General features: G+C 44.8%; 1 protein-coding gene across 1 annotated transcript in view; it reads right to left on the bottom strand.

Annotated features, from left to right (window-relative positions):
* Window positions 1-14,159, bottom strand: part of grin2aa (glutamate receptor, ionotropic, N-methyl D-aspartate 2A, a) — a gene marked incomplete at its 5' end in the record, with an annotated part of 266,870 nt that extends 252,711 nt beyond the window's left edge. The window contains 1 exon segment of the mRNA XM_083780155.1: window positions 13,632-14,159. Within this exon segment, the coding sequence (XP_083636281.1) occupies window positions 13,632-14,159 (528 nt within the window).
* Between the last annotated feature and the right edge of the window lie 559 nt (window positions 14,160-14,718).

Raw genomic sequence — 14,718 nt, 5'->3', positions numbered from 1 at the left:
AGCTGTGTGTGTGTGTGTGTGTGTGTGTGTGTGTGTGTGTGTGTGTGTGTGTGTGCCCAGGGAAATCAAGCCCTCTCCCTGGCCTTAACTCACCCCTTATTGCTGATTACTCCTCCCAAATACTTCTACGTCTCCCTGCAAATGCACTTAATAGTCCTGCCCTGATACACTGACGTAATGAGACAGAGAGAGAGAGAGAGAGAGAGAGAGAGAGAGAGAGAGATGAGAGAGAGAGAGAGAGAGAGAGAGAGAGAGAGAGAGAGAGAGAGAGAGAGAGAGGAGAGAGAGAGACTCTCCTAGCCAATCTGAGCTGAATTTTGTGTGACTCAAAGGGCCATTTCACCGTTGGAAGAAACTGCAGTCAGTCAATGTTAATAGTATTTGTAGTAGATAACAGTAGCACAATTGGAAATGTGCACCCTATATGGCCAGAAAAATAATGAAGTCTGTGTGTTTGACTAGTTAGCGTTTGCTGATTTCCTACAATGCCCAGAAGGCAGTGTGGAGGTGTGACTTGTATAGTCAAGGAAGGAAGTGAGACCACATTTTCATGACAAATGTTGGTCATGGAGATGGCGTCAGGACTGAAATATCTAAAAACACACATTACACACATCAAAACCCCCCAGGGAAGTGTTTATTGTGTCCTAAACATGTTTATTTTTATACAGCCACAAAGCATGGAGGAAAAACAAGTGGAGCGCTAGGGTGTGAGTGACAGACATATATGGCCATGGTAAAAGAGAGAGAAGGATTAAGAGATAAAGGCAGTAAAGACGGAAGGTGAGCCATGGTGTGTGTGTGTGTGTGTGTGTGTGTGTGTGTGTGCGCGCGCGACACACATACGCGGAGTGCTCCCTCTACTAATCTCCAAGAAAGACACTTGGTGCCATTTAGCCTCACTTTCACATGAGCTTGATTGGCAGCTGAAAAAGACGACCCGCAGGCAGTCAGCCATTTTGTGCCTATTGAGACGAGCTCTCTGCCATCCATTCTGTGTCTGTTGCAATATAGTGGAAGTCAATGGACACAATATACAGTAATAACAAATAATAACTTGGATTTATATAGCGCCTATCAAGAAACCCAAGGACGCTTTACAAGATAAAAAACAAACTAGTTGCCAAAAGCCAGTATAGTACAGCTGTCTGTCTGTCTGTCTGTCTGTCTGTCTGTCTTCCTGCCCCACCATAAACCACATTGACACTTGTTTATGACTCGAGTAGCCACTTACAGTATACAGTAATAATTCAGTGCGCCGAGTATATAGTACTTTGAATTAATATTTAGATGGGGAATCTACTCTCTCATTCAGGCCGAGCAATATCTCCTCATCATGTATTCAGTACTTTGGAAGTAGAAGGAAAGTGTCTCGGAGGAGACAGGACACGAGTTCAATAATTGGTTGTTGCTTGTTTTTAGTTTTTGTTCCTTTAAGAGTCGCACATACCGAGAGAGAACTAGATAAAGTGCCAATCGGCACAGGTCTCCACCAGGATTCTTCCTCAGCCTAGTGGGAATATGCGTGCACAGTTTCATCGCAATCGGACGCTGCGTTGAGGAGTTGTGGCCATTTGCTACTCCTGAAAACTGTAGGAGCCAATCGTGGCCAATCAGGATGGAATATGAGAAATCAAACAAACCTGTCTTGATCACATGACTATGGAGATCATGTGTACCGATTTGCGTGAAATTTGGATAAAATCTGAAGGAGTAATAATAGAAAATGTGTTTTACATATGTCGGCCTCCTGGTGGCGCTATAAAGAGCAGATGTGAAAAATTCCAGACAAAGGTTTTTCCTTGGCCTCTAGGGAGTTGGCATACAAAGTTATCCACAGATCCGTGCAGTTAGAAGTAAAAACACTTTTCGGCCAGTTATAGCGCCACCTTGAGGCTGAGTTGAAATTGTTCATGTGGCATTTCGTCCTCGGCCTAGTGGGAATGTGGGTGCACAATTTCACGGAAATCACGCGATGTGTTCATGATTTGCAGCATTTTGTTTGAAACTGAGCACTCCTGTGAACTTTGGAAGCCAATCTTAACCAATCAGGATGGAGTCTGAGAAATCTGAAAGACTGGTTTCGTTGAATGGCTCTAGAGAGACTGTGTACCAATTTGCGTGATGTTTGGACAAAATCTGTAGGTGTACTGTGCAAAAACGTGTTTTGCACAAAGCGGCCTCCTGGTGGCGCTATAACAGGCCGTTCTGGAAAGTTTGGGGCAGAGGTTCATCGTTGGCATCCAGGGAGTGTGTGTGCAAAATGTGGCATCGACCGGGTTAACGGTGGCCGAGATTAGCTGCTCACGGACACACACACGGACGGACACACGGACGGACGGACACACGGACACACGGACGGACGGACACACGGACGGACGGAGTGCAAAACATACTCTCCCCCTAGGCCTTCGGCCTGGTGGAGACAAAAAGAGAGAGATCGTGGGATGAAATGATTCATGAATTTCCATCGCTGGCAACGCCGCGCACGTGTTATCCGTAATATCCAGGCATAACACCGCAACGCCAAAATGTGCCTCTCCCCGAGGGGGCCGATATCCATGTTCTCTGCACGACGCTATCCGGCTGTCTGACGACAAGCTTATTTACATTTATTGTGGGCTGTGTTTTTATCAGCTTATGGTCGCTCTGACAAGTGCCAAAACGGAAGCGGAGCAGATGATGAGATTTAATCTGCCGCCGAGACACTTGGGTTAATGGGCAAGGGAAGGAAAAAACAACAACAACAACAGGTGGATAAAATGCAGCGGTTAGGGACGAGTCTAAAGATTCCCTGAAGGACATTTTTCATTCATAAAATGGTCAATCAATGACGGACGTTAACAATCCATGAACGCACTGCGAGCGTGAATGAGCCAGTCCCTCAGAGAGAGCAACACCTCTAGGGTTCACCTCATTTCTTTCATCACTTGGAGAAGGTCATGAGTCAGATGGAGGGTCTCGCTTTCTGTGTCGCTTTCTTTGGCCCTTGGTCATGGAACGACCTGCAGTCCAGACTTTCTTTGGCCCTTGGTCATGGAACGACCTGCAGTCCAGACTTTCTTTGGCCCTTGGTCATGGAAGACTCAAATTGGCCTCGAAGGTTTCTCCTATGTATACAGTCAAACATCTGCACATGTGCGGATGTGTAAGTAGCCATGGTATGGGACTCCATATTTATTATTGCCGTTAATGTATTTTCTCTCTGACTTAAAGAGTATCACTTTAAAGAGGTACTTTATGGTGGTATCATGGATGTATTATCGTCTGTACTGTAATGGTACGATGTAGCTTATTTCTGCCTCTTGGCCATGCAGTTCCCACTTGAAAAAAAGACTCTGTCTCAATGTGTTTTTACTGGTGGAATAAAGGTTAACATGAAAATAAAAACTGTCCCTTGGAAAGACAGACGCACAGACACATATTAGTCGGGCAATAGCATGCCGTGACAAAACACAACAGAAAGACAAACTAACGAGAGGATTAACGTGCGCGTGTTGTTTGGTTGTCCTTGTAATGACGACACTATACTGGATGAAAATAACAATCCACTCAACATGTAAAAGCTCGCTCATGCCCCCACCCCCACACACACACACACACACACACACACACACACACACACACACACACACACACACACACACACACACACACACACACACACACACACACACACACACACACACACACACACACACACACACACACACACACACACACTTGTACTGTAGTTGTTTACATCCCAGAGATAGCGGTGTATCTTTGAAGATATGGCTGTGATTGCTGCCAATTGGTCAGAGCTTGTTAGAGACACCTGATTATACAGCTGGTGGTAGATAGCACAAAATAGACATGAAAGACACTGTTTTTAGTTATGCAGTGAGACCATTAAGTGTCAGTCAGTGTGTGTGTGTGTGTGTGTGTGTATGTGTATGTGTATGTGTATGTGTATGTGTATGTGTATGTGTATGTGTATGTGTATGTGTATGTGTATGTGTGTGTGTGTGTGTGTGTGTGCGTGTGTGTCTCAATGTAATGCAAGTTCTTCCCAGTAAGATTCTATATAAGCCGTTTCTTGCACGCACGCACGCACCCAGAAACTCGAACATACATCCTGCACCTACGCACCACAATACCCACAATGTTGCCTGACCGACTGAAATTAAATTAGTTCCACTATCCACGTGTTTCCAACCTCCAACACACCCTGCTGAGAGAGAGAGAGAGAGAGAGCTGCGTTGTTTGTTCTTGTAACAAATACATATTTGCTTTCCCACAAACACTGCTGTGTGATTGATTCCAACTGAAATGTGAGAGCCCCCAAAAACCAAGCATCTATCGCTCTATCCAAACAGGGAATCAATCACACTTGGCCAAGTAGAGATGATGCTTATGAAGCAAGGGAGATAGTCGTACAATAGGTTTACAATTTTACAATTTACAATTTAGGCATTTAGCAGACGCTCTTAATCCAGAGCGACTTACATTTAAGCAAGAACAAAATCATGGGAATACATCACATAAAAGCATTTATCATGAAACATGCGTAAGCTAAGAAGGTAACAGCGGAATATCTATATGATGAAACTATACATACACTATACATAATAAACTATACATATTCACTACTATGCTATACATATGTACTATGGCGTGCTATGACTATATACAATACAATTATAGTGATGTCTACACAAGTAAGACGCGCAAACGCGTGAAGCGAACGCAGCTCGTGTGTGTGTGGTTGTGTGTGTGTGTGCTACAGCTGCGCCCTGTGTGTGTGTGTGTGTGTGTGTGTGTGTGCGTGCGTGCGTGCGTGCCACAGCTGCGCCCTCTGGTGGCGGGCCGGTGGTGTAACAGCGTGACACCACACAGCGTGACACACACACACACAGACACTCAGCCCCTGCTGTCATAGTAAGTGGCTCACTGCGTTCGCAATAACATGCTATAAGTCTGTGTCAAATGCTATCTAAGCCAACATAAATGCTATCTAAGGGGTTAGGGTAAGTGCTATGGGCCATGATGGAGTCTGAAAAGGTGGGTTTTCAGGCTACGGCGGAAGATTGGGAGTGATGCTGCAGTTCTGACTGCAATGGGAAGTGCATTCCACAGTTTTGGAGCCAGAAGGGAGAAGAGTTTGGGACGTGTGGAGCGTTGTCCCGGCGTTTTTAGTGAGGGTACTTCCAGTTTCCCTGCGTTGGCTGATCTGAGTGCGCGGGAGGGTTTGTAGGTTTCAATCATACTTGTAAGATATGGGGGAGCCATACCTTTGGTTGCTTTGAATGCCAGCATCAGAGTTTTGTATTCTGTGCGGGCAGCGACCGGGAGCCAGTGGAGGGAGCGGAGCAGGGGGGAGACATGTGAGAATTTTGGCTGGTTGAAGACCAAGCGAGCTGCTGCATTTTGGATCAGCTGGAGAGGCTTAAGTGCACATGCTTAAGTGCACATGCTGGTAGGCCAGTAAGTTTATGATGCGCTGGGCCTCGTGGTAAATGCTGGAGTGCTAGAGGTCCTGAGCAATCTGGTGCCCCAAGCAGGACTTTTTGCGGCGCCCCAAAATACATATGTTTCTATGTCAGTGGTTCTCAAAACCACTTCATACCAACCATTTAGAATAGTAGGAAAGCAGATGACATTGGTGTCAATCATGTGGCTATGGCTAACCCGGTTGCTAACCAAACAAACACAGCCAACGAGGGCTAGCATGTAAACAAAAGCGGAAAATTATGTTGGATGATGAGGTTTATAAAACCTACCATTTCTGTAAAGAAACTATTTATCATCGGTCGATTTAATAGCCAGATTGATTGCGAGTTGCCGCAGTGGGGGCAGCCATGTGTGTTGTTTGACGCTGTCAAGCTGCTGCGATCGGATTTTCGATCGAGACTGACGCCGCCGTAGGCAGAGTCACCATATCTGAATCGCCAGGACTTTCTTCTTTTTTTTATGGTAGTGATTTCAGGGCTGGAGCCAGGCTAGGTCAAAGTGGCTTATTGTGGGAAAAGAGCTGAGTAACGAGTCTGTCTATCCCACTTACAAAGTGCAAGGAGATGAATGAGTGTTACGCCTACCATGGGCTCCCAGTACTCTGTGTTACTCACACGCCGAGTTGGCGGTGCATGCCCTGCAATGAAACCCAGAAACGTCTGCTTCTAAGGCCAGCGCTCTACACCGACTGAGCTGGAACATGGATAAGTGCCAGATGATAATATCAAAGAATAAAAAATAAAAATAAAAGCAGAGCTATGCCGTTTGATTTGGAAATGAAATATTCTATAGTATGGACCATGCAGAAAGGTAGTAGTAGAGGAGGCTGAACATAGTATGGACCATGCAGAAAGGTAGTAGTAGAGGAGGCTGAACAAACAGTCAATGAAATATTCTATAGTATGGACCATGCAGAAAGGTAGTAGTAGAGGAGGTCAAAAAGGACACGCGTGCATCTAAACCTGTAGGCTGGGAGCTGGATCTAAATGAAGTCACAATGAAGAAATTAAAAACATCCACACACCAATTAATGCTCCCAAAATATCGTTACTGGTAGGTAACGTTTAATATCTTTACTGGTAGGTAATGTTTAATATCTTTACTGGTAGGTAACGTTTAATATCTTTACTGGTAGGTAATGTTTAATATCGTTACTGGTAGGTAACGTTTAATATCTTTACTGGTAGGTAACGTTTAATATCTTTACTGGTAGGTAACGTTTAATATCTTTACTAGTAGGTAACGTTTAATATATTTACTGGTAGGTAACGTTTAATATCTTTACTGGTAGGTAACGTTTAATATCTTTACTGGTAGGTAACGTTTAATATCTTTACTGGTAGGTAACGTTTAATATCTTTACTGGTAGGTAACGTTTAATATCTTTACTGGTATGTAATGTTTAATATCTTTACTGGTAGGTAACGTTTAATATCTTTACTGGTAGGTAACGTTTAATATCTTTACTGGTAGGTAACGTTTAATATCTTTACTGGTAGGTAACGTTTAATATCTTTACTGGTAGGTAACGTTTCGATGCCGCAGGCCGAAGCGGTCTGAGGAAGGTCTGAGGAAAGGCTGCGGCCCCAAACGTTACCCTCCATGCAATCTTATTATTATATATTATTATATATTCTATATTATAGACCATGCAGAAAGCTAAACACATTTCATGTACCTTTGCCTCACTAACGTCAGTTTTATTATTTTCAATTAACGGCGTCACATACATGAGTTCAACATTACATAAACACACATTGGCCTACTTTAAGGGTGTTTTCTTTTGAGCATATTGCGTATTTTATTTTTAATTTTTTCTCCCCAACCCGTTTAGGAATGTTATGGTGTGGGTGGAACACAAAAACAGAAACTTTTAAATATGAGTTCTGCTGCAGAACAAACAGAATTAATTCATCAAACTAAAAGCCCTGCCAAAAAATAAAATAAATGGAAGGCCGCCCAAACTGCTCCCACGGAGGAGTTCTGAGGCTGGCAAAACCTGGCATGAGGATTGGTGGAACGGCTGGTACAAATACGTGGGTCCATCTCTGCATGGAGCCTATAGTCCATTTAGGCCCGACGTAAAAAATAAAAATAAAACGTTCACTCCGAAAGAATAATATACCTATTCAAAGATCTGTGCCGCATTTTCAAGATTTTTCAAAAATAGCAGACCTACAAGTTCATAGCGCGCCACTCGGTGGCGCGCTATGAACTTGTAGGTCTGCTATTTTTCAATAGCTAAAGTATAACAGAATGCTTGAAACACCAAAATGGGTTACCGCCTAAAATGGGCTAGTTCTTGGCTAGGCCGACTTTTCAGTTTCAAGAGGCATGGTGTTAACGCTGTGCGACGGTTCCCTATACTGTGTGTTGTGTGTGTGTGTGTGTGTGTGTGTGTGTGTGTGTGTGTGTGTGTGTGTGTGTGTGTGTGTGTGTGAGTGTGTGTGTGTGTGTGTGTGTGTGTGTGTGTGTGTGTGTGTGTGTGTGTGTGCGCAACACAACCGCATGTGCACGCACACATACACTACACAATAGGAATGATCAGACAACACTGCTTACAGATCAATAAACTGCACAAGACATTGGTTTGTTGCTGTGTGTGTGTGGCGGTATGCGTGTGTATGCGTGGGTGTATGCGTGGGCACATGCACAAACGTGTGTGTGCATGTGCATGTGTGTGTGTGTGTGTATGCGTACGTGTGTGTGTGTGTGTGTGTGCGTGCTCCATTTTGACCGTCATTTAGTTCCATTCCCCGGGGGGTTGCTCATCAACCAATAAGAGAATATCTCCCACGGCTCAGAGAATATCTCCCACGGCTGCAATTAACATTTGGTCTTCATGCTGGCTTTCAGATATAGCAACAATGAACGTGCACTGCACACATAATCAATATGGAATCCCTAATCAATTCCATTTGCATAATCACTATGTTATTGAAACGTGTGTTAGATAAAAGCAGGTGGTATAAAAATCACATATGTACAGTAATATATAAGTTTCAGAAAAATCACACCCGTGTGAAGTGAGGGGCGCTCTTATCATCATACATCATCTCATTCCGGGTCAATCACATTTGGCGTCCTAGCTTTTCTCTCTTTTTTACCCTCAATGGGTGCATTGCTCAGCCAATCAAATCATCGCTGTAGGGGTGCTTAGCTAATCAAATCATTGCTATGGGGTGCACACAAAGCTGATGTTTGCATTGGCTATTCAAAAATAGCAAAGCGAGCTTGTATACATCTGCTGCTGAGGGTGTTATACAACGAGGAGATTTGACTGTGTAGCAATGCGGTCACTCCCTAAAGCCATGCCATGGATCAGATAAGACGTTCTCCCAGAACAGAACAGAGCAGAACAGAACACATTTAACCCAGTAAGTGTTTTCCATGTCAAGGACCCCCAAAATGACATGTATTTGGCCACCGACCCCATCTGAAAATATGTTACGAATACATATTCGATGATTCGTGCCACATTTTTCACAAATGGCTGACGTATAGCGCGACACCGATCTGCTATTTTTTCGACTGCTAAAGTTTAAAGTAATCGTGAAAGTGGGTTAAACGCCATATAAGGTGACACAGACCCGTCCTCAGTTCTAAATGGATTAAGGGGGGGGGGGGGGGGGGGGGGTGGATGGAGGAAGGGTTGAGATGGAGAGAGTGGACCGTGTGCTCATGAACGAACGAGACATGCAGGCGGCGAGCGGGCCAGTAATGGCCTGCTAGATTGCTCAGGGGAGGCTGTCAATAAGCCATTTGGCGTGAGAATTACACGAAGAAGACAATCAACAAGCTACAGTCTGACAGCTATACACCCACACAATTATAGACCAGAAGGGACAGGGGAGGCAGACCGAGAGAGAGAGAGAGAGAGAGAGAGAGAGAGAGAGAGAGAGAGAGAGAGAGACAGAGAGAGAGACAGAGACAGAGACAAAGACACACATACACGCACGCAGACAGAGACACACACACACACACACACACACACACACACACACACACACACACACACACACACACACACGTAGTGATTGACTGACTGACAGAGAGAAAGAGTGCCATGATGGTGGCACTATAATAGGGCAGGTTTCAGGATGCTGCGTTCATGATTTGAGCCATGTTGTGCGAAGCGGAAAACACTCCTGCAAACTTTGAAAGCCAATAATTGCCAATCAGGATGTAATATTAAAAAAAAATCACACCCGTGTGAAGTGAGGGGCGCTAATATATTAAAGTCTATCTCATGTTGATCAGGTGATGTAAAACAAACGGTGCCAACACAAACATTAAACGCCATTAACAATAAAGAGAAATATGACGTAATGAGGGACAATATGACGTACATTTTCCCTTCATTGTCAATGGTGTTTTTTAAAACAAACATTGAACTAAAAACAAAAAATGACCTGTATATAAGAGGGGCTATAGCGCCCCTCAAAAATTTAAAGACCTGTCTCGTTTCACCGATTTGCATGATGTTTGGACAAAATATGTATAGAAGTAATGTAGAAAAATGTGTTTTGCTAAAATGCACCTCTTGGTGGCACTATAACTGGCACATCCAGGGGGTGTACGTGCACAGTTTCGCTATACAGTATCGGACTGGCAGAGACAACAATCTGTATGGTACACTATGTTAATACAATATAGTATCTGGCACATCTGCAGTGGTAGAGGTGGCCTGGCCTATATGCTTGCATTGAGACACTTGGACCCTGGTGTTGGTGTACAGTAAGACATTGTAGGATACTGTACTGGTTGAAAAGCAGAATATTGTCTGCAGCTCATAAGTGCAATTATCTCCCCTGAACGACCCAGGTTTGAATCCCGGCATAGGACATGGAACTTGTCATAGCCTACAGATATATTGTCATAGCCTACATATATATTGTCATAGCCTACAGATATATTGTCATAGCCTACAGATATATTGTCATAGCCTACAGATATATTGTCAAAGCCTACAGATATATTGTCATAGCCTACAGATATAACTTACTTTATTCACACCCAGCCAAAAACAGAGGAGGAGGCGAGTATACAACAAACAAGTTCAATTTTCATTAATTAATGAAAAAAAAAATTATTTTTGAGGGGAACCAGCCCCTATAATCAGCTATAGTGTATAGATTGTGTCTCAACACAAACATTAAATGCCATTCACCGATTTGAACCACTTTCTATTTCTGATACAAGCGGAGGGAGGCTTGACGCCGACACTCTGCCCATGTATCCCGTACGGGCCCATCCCTTATTAATTAAAAAGTACCAGAAGGTTTTTGTTAAATTAACTGGCAGTTTAAAAATACATGTATATATTTATGCAGCCTACTAATGTAAAAAGAGTGCACACACATCGCAGCAGATTTTCTCAGTTTCCGAATATAGTCACTGTCGGAAGGAAACCATAACTCTAGTTTTTAAATGTATTTGTATTATTATTTTTCATAAATCAATGCTATTGAACACCCTTTTACGTCTGTGTGTTGGTTAATTGTTATTTTTAGAAAACTAGTACTAAAAGCGTTTCAGACAAAACCTCTCAACTCCATTGGACACTCAGTCAAGCTGTCTGCTAAAGCAGCTAACTCCACCACCTCTCCCCTTCTAATGCAAGTCATTGACAATACAAAGTCACAATACCAACTTTGATGAGGCCGTATTGCATTGTTTTAAAAATATAAGGTGTTCTTAATTTCCTTAATTTTCAGGAAAAAAAAATGCATTTTGGAGTTGGTTTCTCCCCAACAGCAGCGGTATATGCATTATAGGTAAACTGTGCTCTCAGGCCTCATTCACACATAAAGAACATATGTTCTGTGTTTGATGGCCGCCTCAATGCTTTCCAATGAGAGTCACATGGTTTGACCAAACATTTGTGTTTGATGGAGGGGAGGGGGACAGAACACAGCCATCAAACACAAACGTTTGGTCAAACCATGTGACTCGCATTGGAAAAGCATTGAGGCGGCCATCAAACACAGGCAGAGCACAGAACATATGTTCTTTATGTGTAAATGAGGCCAAGCTTAGTCTACACATTATCAACACACGCTCAACAATAACATGCAATGCTTCCTCCAGTCTTCTCCTGTTTTTGAACCTGTGACCATGTGATGCAGCACCCTAATAATCAACGGTAGAAAGGACCTCTGCTCAGCAAACCAACGGTAGCTTATGTATTTGCACAGACTGTCCTCGCCCATAAACCCTTCGCTACAGACACTGTGCTATTGCAATATCACTGGAAAACACAAGGGAGTTTGTATATTTATTTTATTTTATTTTATTTTGTATACGATATTTTTTCACATCCGTCTTGACTAAGGGGGGGGGGGGGGGGGGGGCAAGGCGGTCCGGTTGAGTGAGCGTCTCTCCCTTGTGGCACCGGCCCTGCCGCTATACGAGCGTTATGCAACCAAATGGACCCGTAAAGGGTAAGCATTTGCTCTCAGAATTACATGATTTGTAACTCTCTCCGAGTTACACAAGTGGATAAATGAACACGGAGGGGAAAAAAATAAATAAAGACAGATACTTGTATATCATCATTTCATCCTCTTACCGAGTGCCCCGCAAGTTTCAAAGGCCTCCTTCGGGCTGGGATCGCTTGCGATGCCGAGAAAGGAAGACGTTTCATGCCTTAATCAATAATGCATTCTCCTCAATGCGGGCAGAGAGATACATTATTGAACAAAGGCAGGGCAGATGTACGAGGGATGCTAACACATGGAGATGCAGCCACACTTATCTCATTAACAAGCACAACCACATGGAGAGCGCTGCTTCGGGGGAGACGGGACGGGACTAGCACTGCAAAAAAAAAAAAAAAAACGCATCAAGCATCAAAAGTAGCAGATCCACAAGCTTGAAAGGCTTGGTCGATCTATACTTTTGATATTTTCGAATTTTTAAATCCTTAAAAGTGACAATCTTTGAATTTTTTTATCCCAAAAAGTGACAGTTTTGGACATTTCCACCCCGACGCAACAGCGACGTCATGTTGAACTCTGAGAAGAAGTGCACAAATGGACCCGTGTAAGGCTGTGTGCCGGCACTCTTGCAAAGCGTTACAAGTTAACACAGGGTTTTTGCTTCCTTATATTTTTTCCCATTTTTCCCTCTTTTTTCTTTTTGGAAGCGGCCAGACCGATAAGATTCTCCAGAGGTTAACGTGAAAGAGGCTTGAAGAGAAAAGTCTTCCGCTACAACCAACCAACCAACCAACCAACCGCCCACAGAGATTTAGCCTCGAAACTCAAATGCACCGGAAACACACACTAGTGTAGTACAAACATGCACGCAGTGCTGTATGCCCATACACACACGCACACACACACACACACACACACACACACACACACACACACACACACACACACACACACACACACACACACACACACACACACACACACACACACACACAATACTCCATGGAGGAACACCAGCCTCACTGTAGAAACATCACAATACACCACCTAACAGGAACACACAATATTCTCCCGCATGGAAGCTATACACTGCTAAACCGTGTGTGTGTGTGTGTATGGTTGTGAGGGGCTTACAAATGGCCGGCCTTTCCAAAAGGAGAGCCAAGCAGTTAGCAAGGTATTGCTCAGTTTCAGCCATTATAGGAAGCCCCTCAATTTGGAGGAGGCGTTGTTTCCTTTATCCATGATTTATGTCTGCTGCCCTGTGTCCGACATGTATGTAACGATGCTTTGCCGTCCATGCACGTTGCAACTGGCTGCTCTCCCACTGTCAAACTGCACTGGCAGTGTTTATGTCCTTTGTACAAGGTATTCCTGTACTTCTCATTATGTGGACATAAATAAACATTTCAAATGTGTGTGTTGGACATGCAGTGAGTAGACAAAGTAATCCCAAGCTGTGTCCATCCCTCCTCCATCTATCCATCAATCCACCCATCCATCCATCCACCCATCCTTCCATCCACCCATCCACCCACCCACCCACCCATCCATCCATCCACCCATCCTTCCATCCACCCATCCACCCATCCTTCCATCCACCCACCCATCCATCCATCCATCCATCCATCCATCGACGCTGCCGATCGACCCACTCACTCCGTCCAATCCAATCCAATACAATGCAATCCGTCATACCTTGTCGGCCATGATCATGGACGAGCCTCCGTGGATGCCCAGGATGGGGATGAGCGTCTGCGAGGAAATAAAATCCAAAATCTGCGCGATGGCCTCCTGGTCGGTGCCGTCGCCGAACACCACGCCGTGGATCTTGGTGCCCGACATCAGGTCGCACATGTGCGTGATGATGCTCTTGGGGTCCGTCTCGTTGACCAGCAGCGTCACCACGTTGACGTCGATGGGGTCCTCCTTGCTCCAGAGCGCGCGGATGTCGCGGTCGGAGATGTAGCGCGTGCGCCCCAGGATGACGGCGATGTTGAGCACGGGCACCTTCTCCGAGCCCACCCGCTGCTGCTGCTTGGGCTGGGGGGGGGCCGCCGCCTCGGCCGCGGGGGCTCCGCACAGCAGGGCGACGGCCGCGGCGGCTACGAGGAAGGCGGCGGCGGCGGGGGGGAGGAGGAGCGCGCCGACGGCGTTGGCTCCTCCGCTGCTCCTCCTGCTCCTCACTCTGCTACTGATGAGGGACATCCTGGAGAAACACTTCATCACCTAAGAAAGGGAAGGGAAGGGAAGGGAAGGGAAGGGAAGGGAAGGGAAGGGAAGGGAAGGGAAGGGAAGGGAAGGGAAGGGAAGGGAAGGGAAGGGAAGGGAAGGGAAGGGAAGGAAGGGAAGGGAAGGGAAAAAGAAAGAAAGAAAGAAAGAAAGAAAGAAAGAAAGAAAGAAAAGGGAGGCAGAGAGGGAGAGAGAGAGGAAAACAACGGTTAACTATAGCAGTTAACCCTTCACACACACATTTAACAAGAAGTTCTTGAACACAGACTATGCGCTAACTTGGACACCTCAACAAGTGCTTCAGGATACAGAGCATGGGTGAAGGAAGCATCGCCTCCTCCTTATATGGCCACTGCCACACACACACACACACACACACACACACGCACACACACGCACTGCATCCGTCTCCCTTCTGCTCCTTATTCACTTTCATTTCAATGTGGATATTATTAATCACATAACTCTTGCAAAGAGTAGTCTCACACAGAGAGAGAGACAGAGAGAGAGACAGACAGAGGGGTGGGAGAGATATGCCTTGAATAGAGGAGTT

The sequence above is a fragment of the Protomyctophum parallelum genome (assembly GCF_964188405.1).
Source record: "Protomyctophum parallelum genome assembly, chromosome: 13".
Lineage (NCBI taxonomy): Eukaryota > Metazoa > Chordata > Actinopteri > Myctophiformes > Myctophidae > Protomyctophum > Protomyctophum parallelum.
Note: the sequence above shows the minus strand (reverse complement) of the source record. Positions and strands in the feature narration are given on the sequence as shown.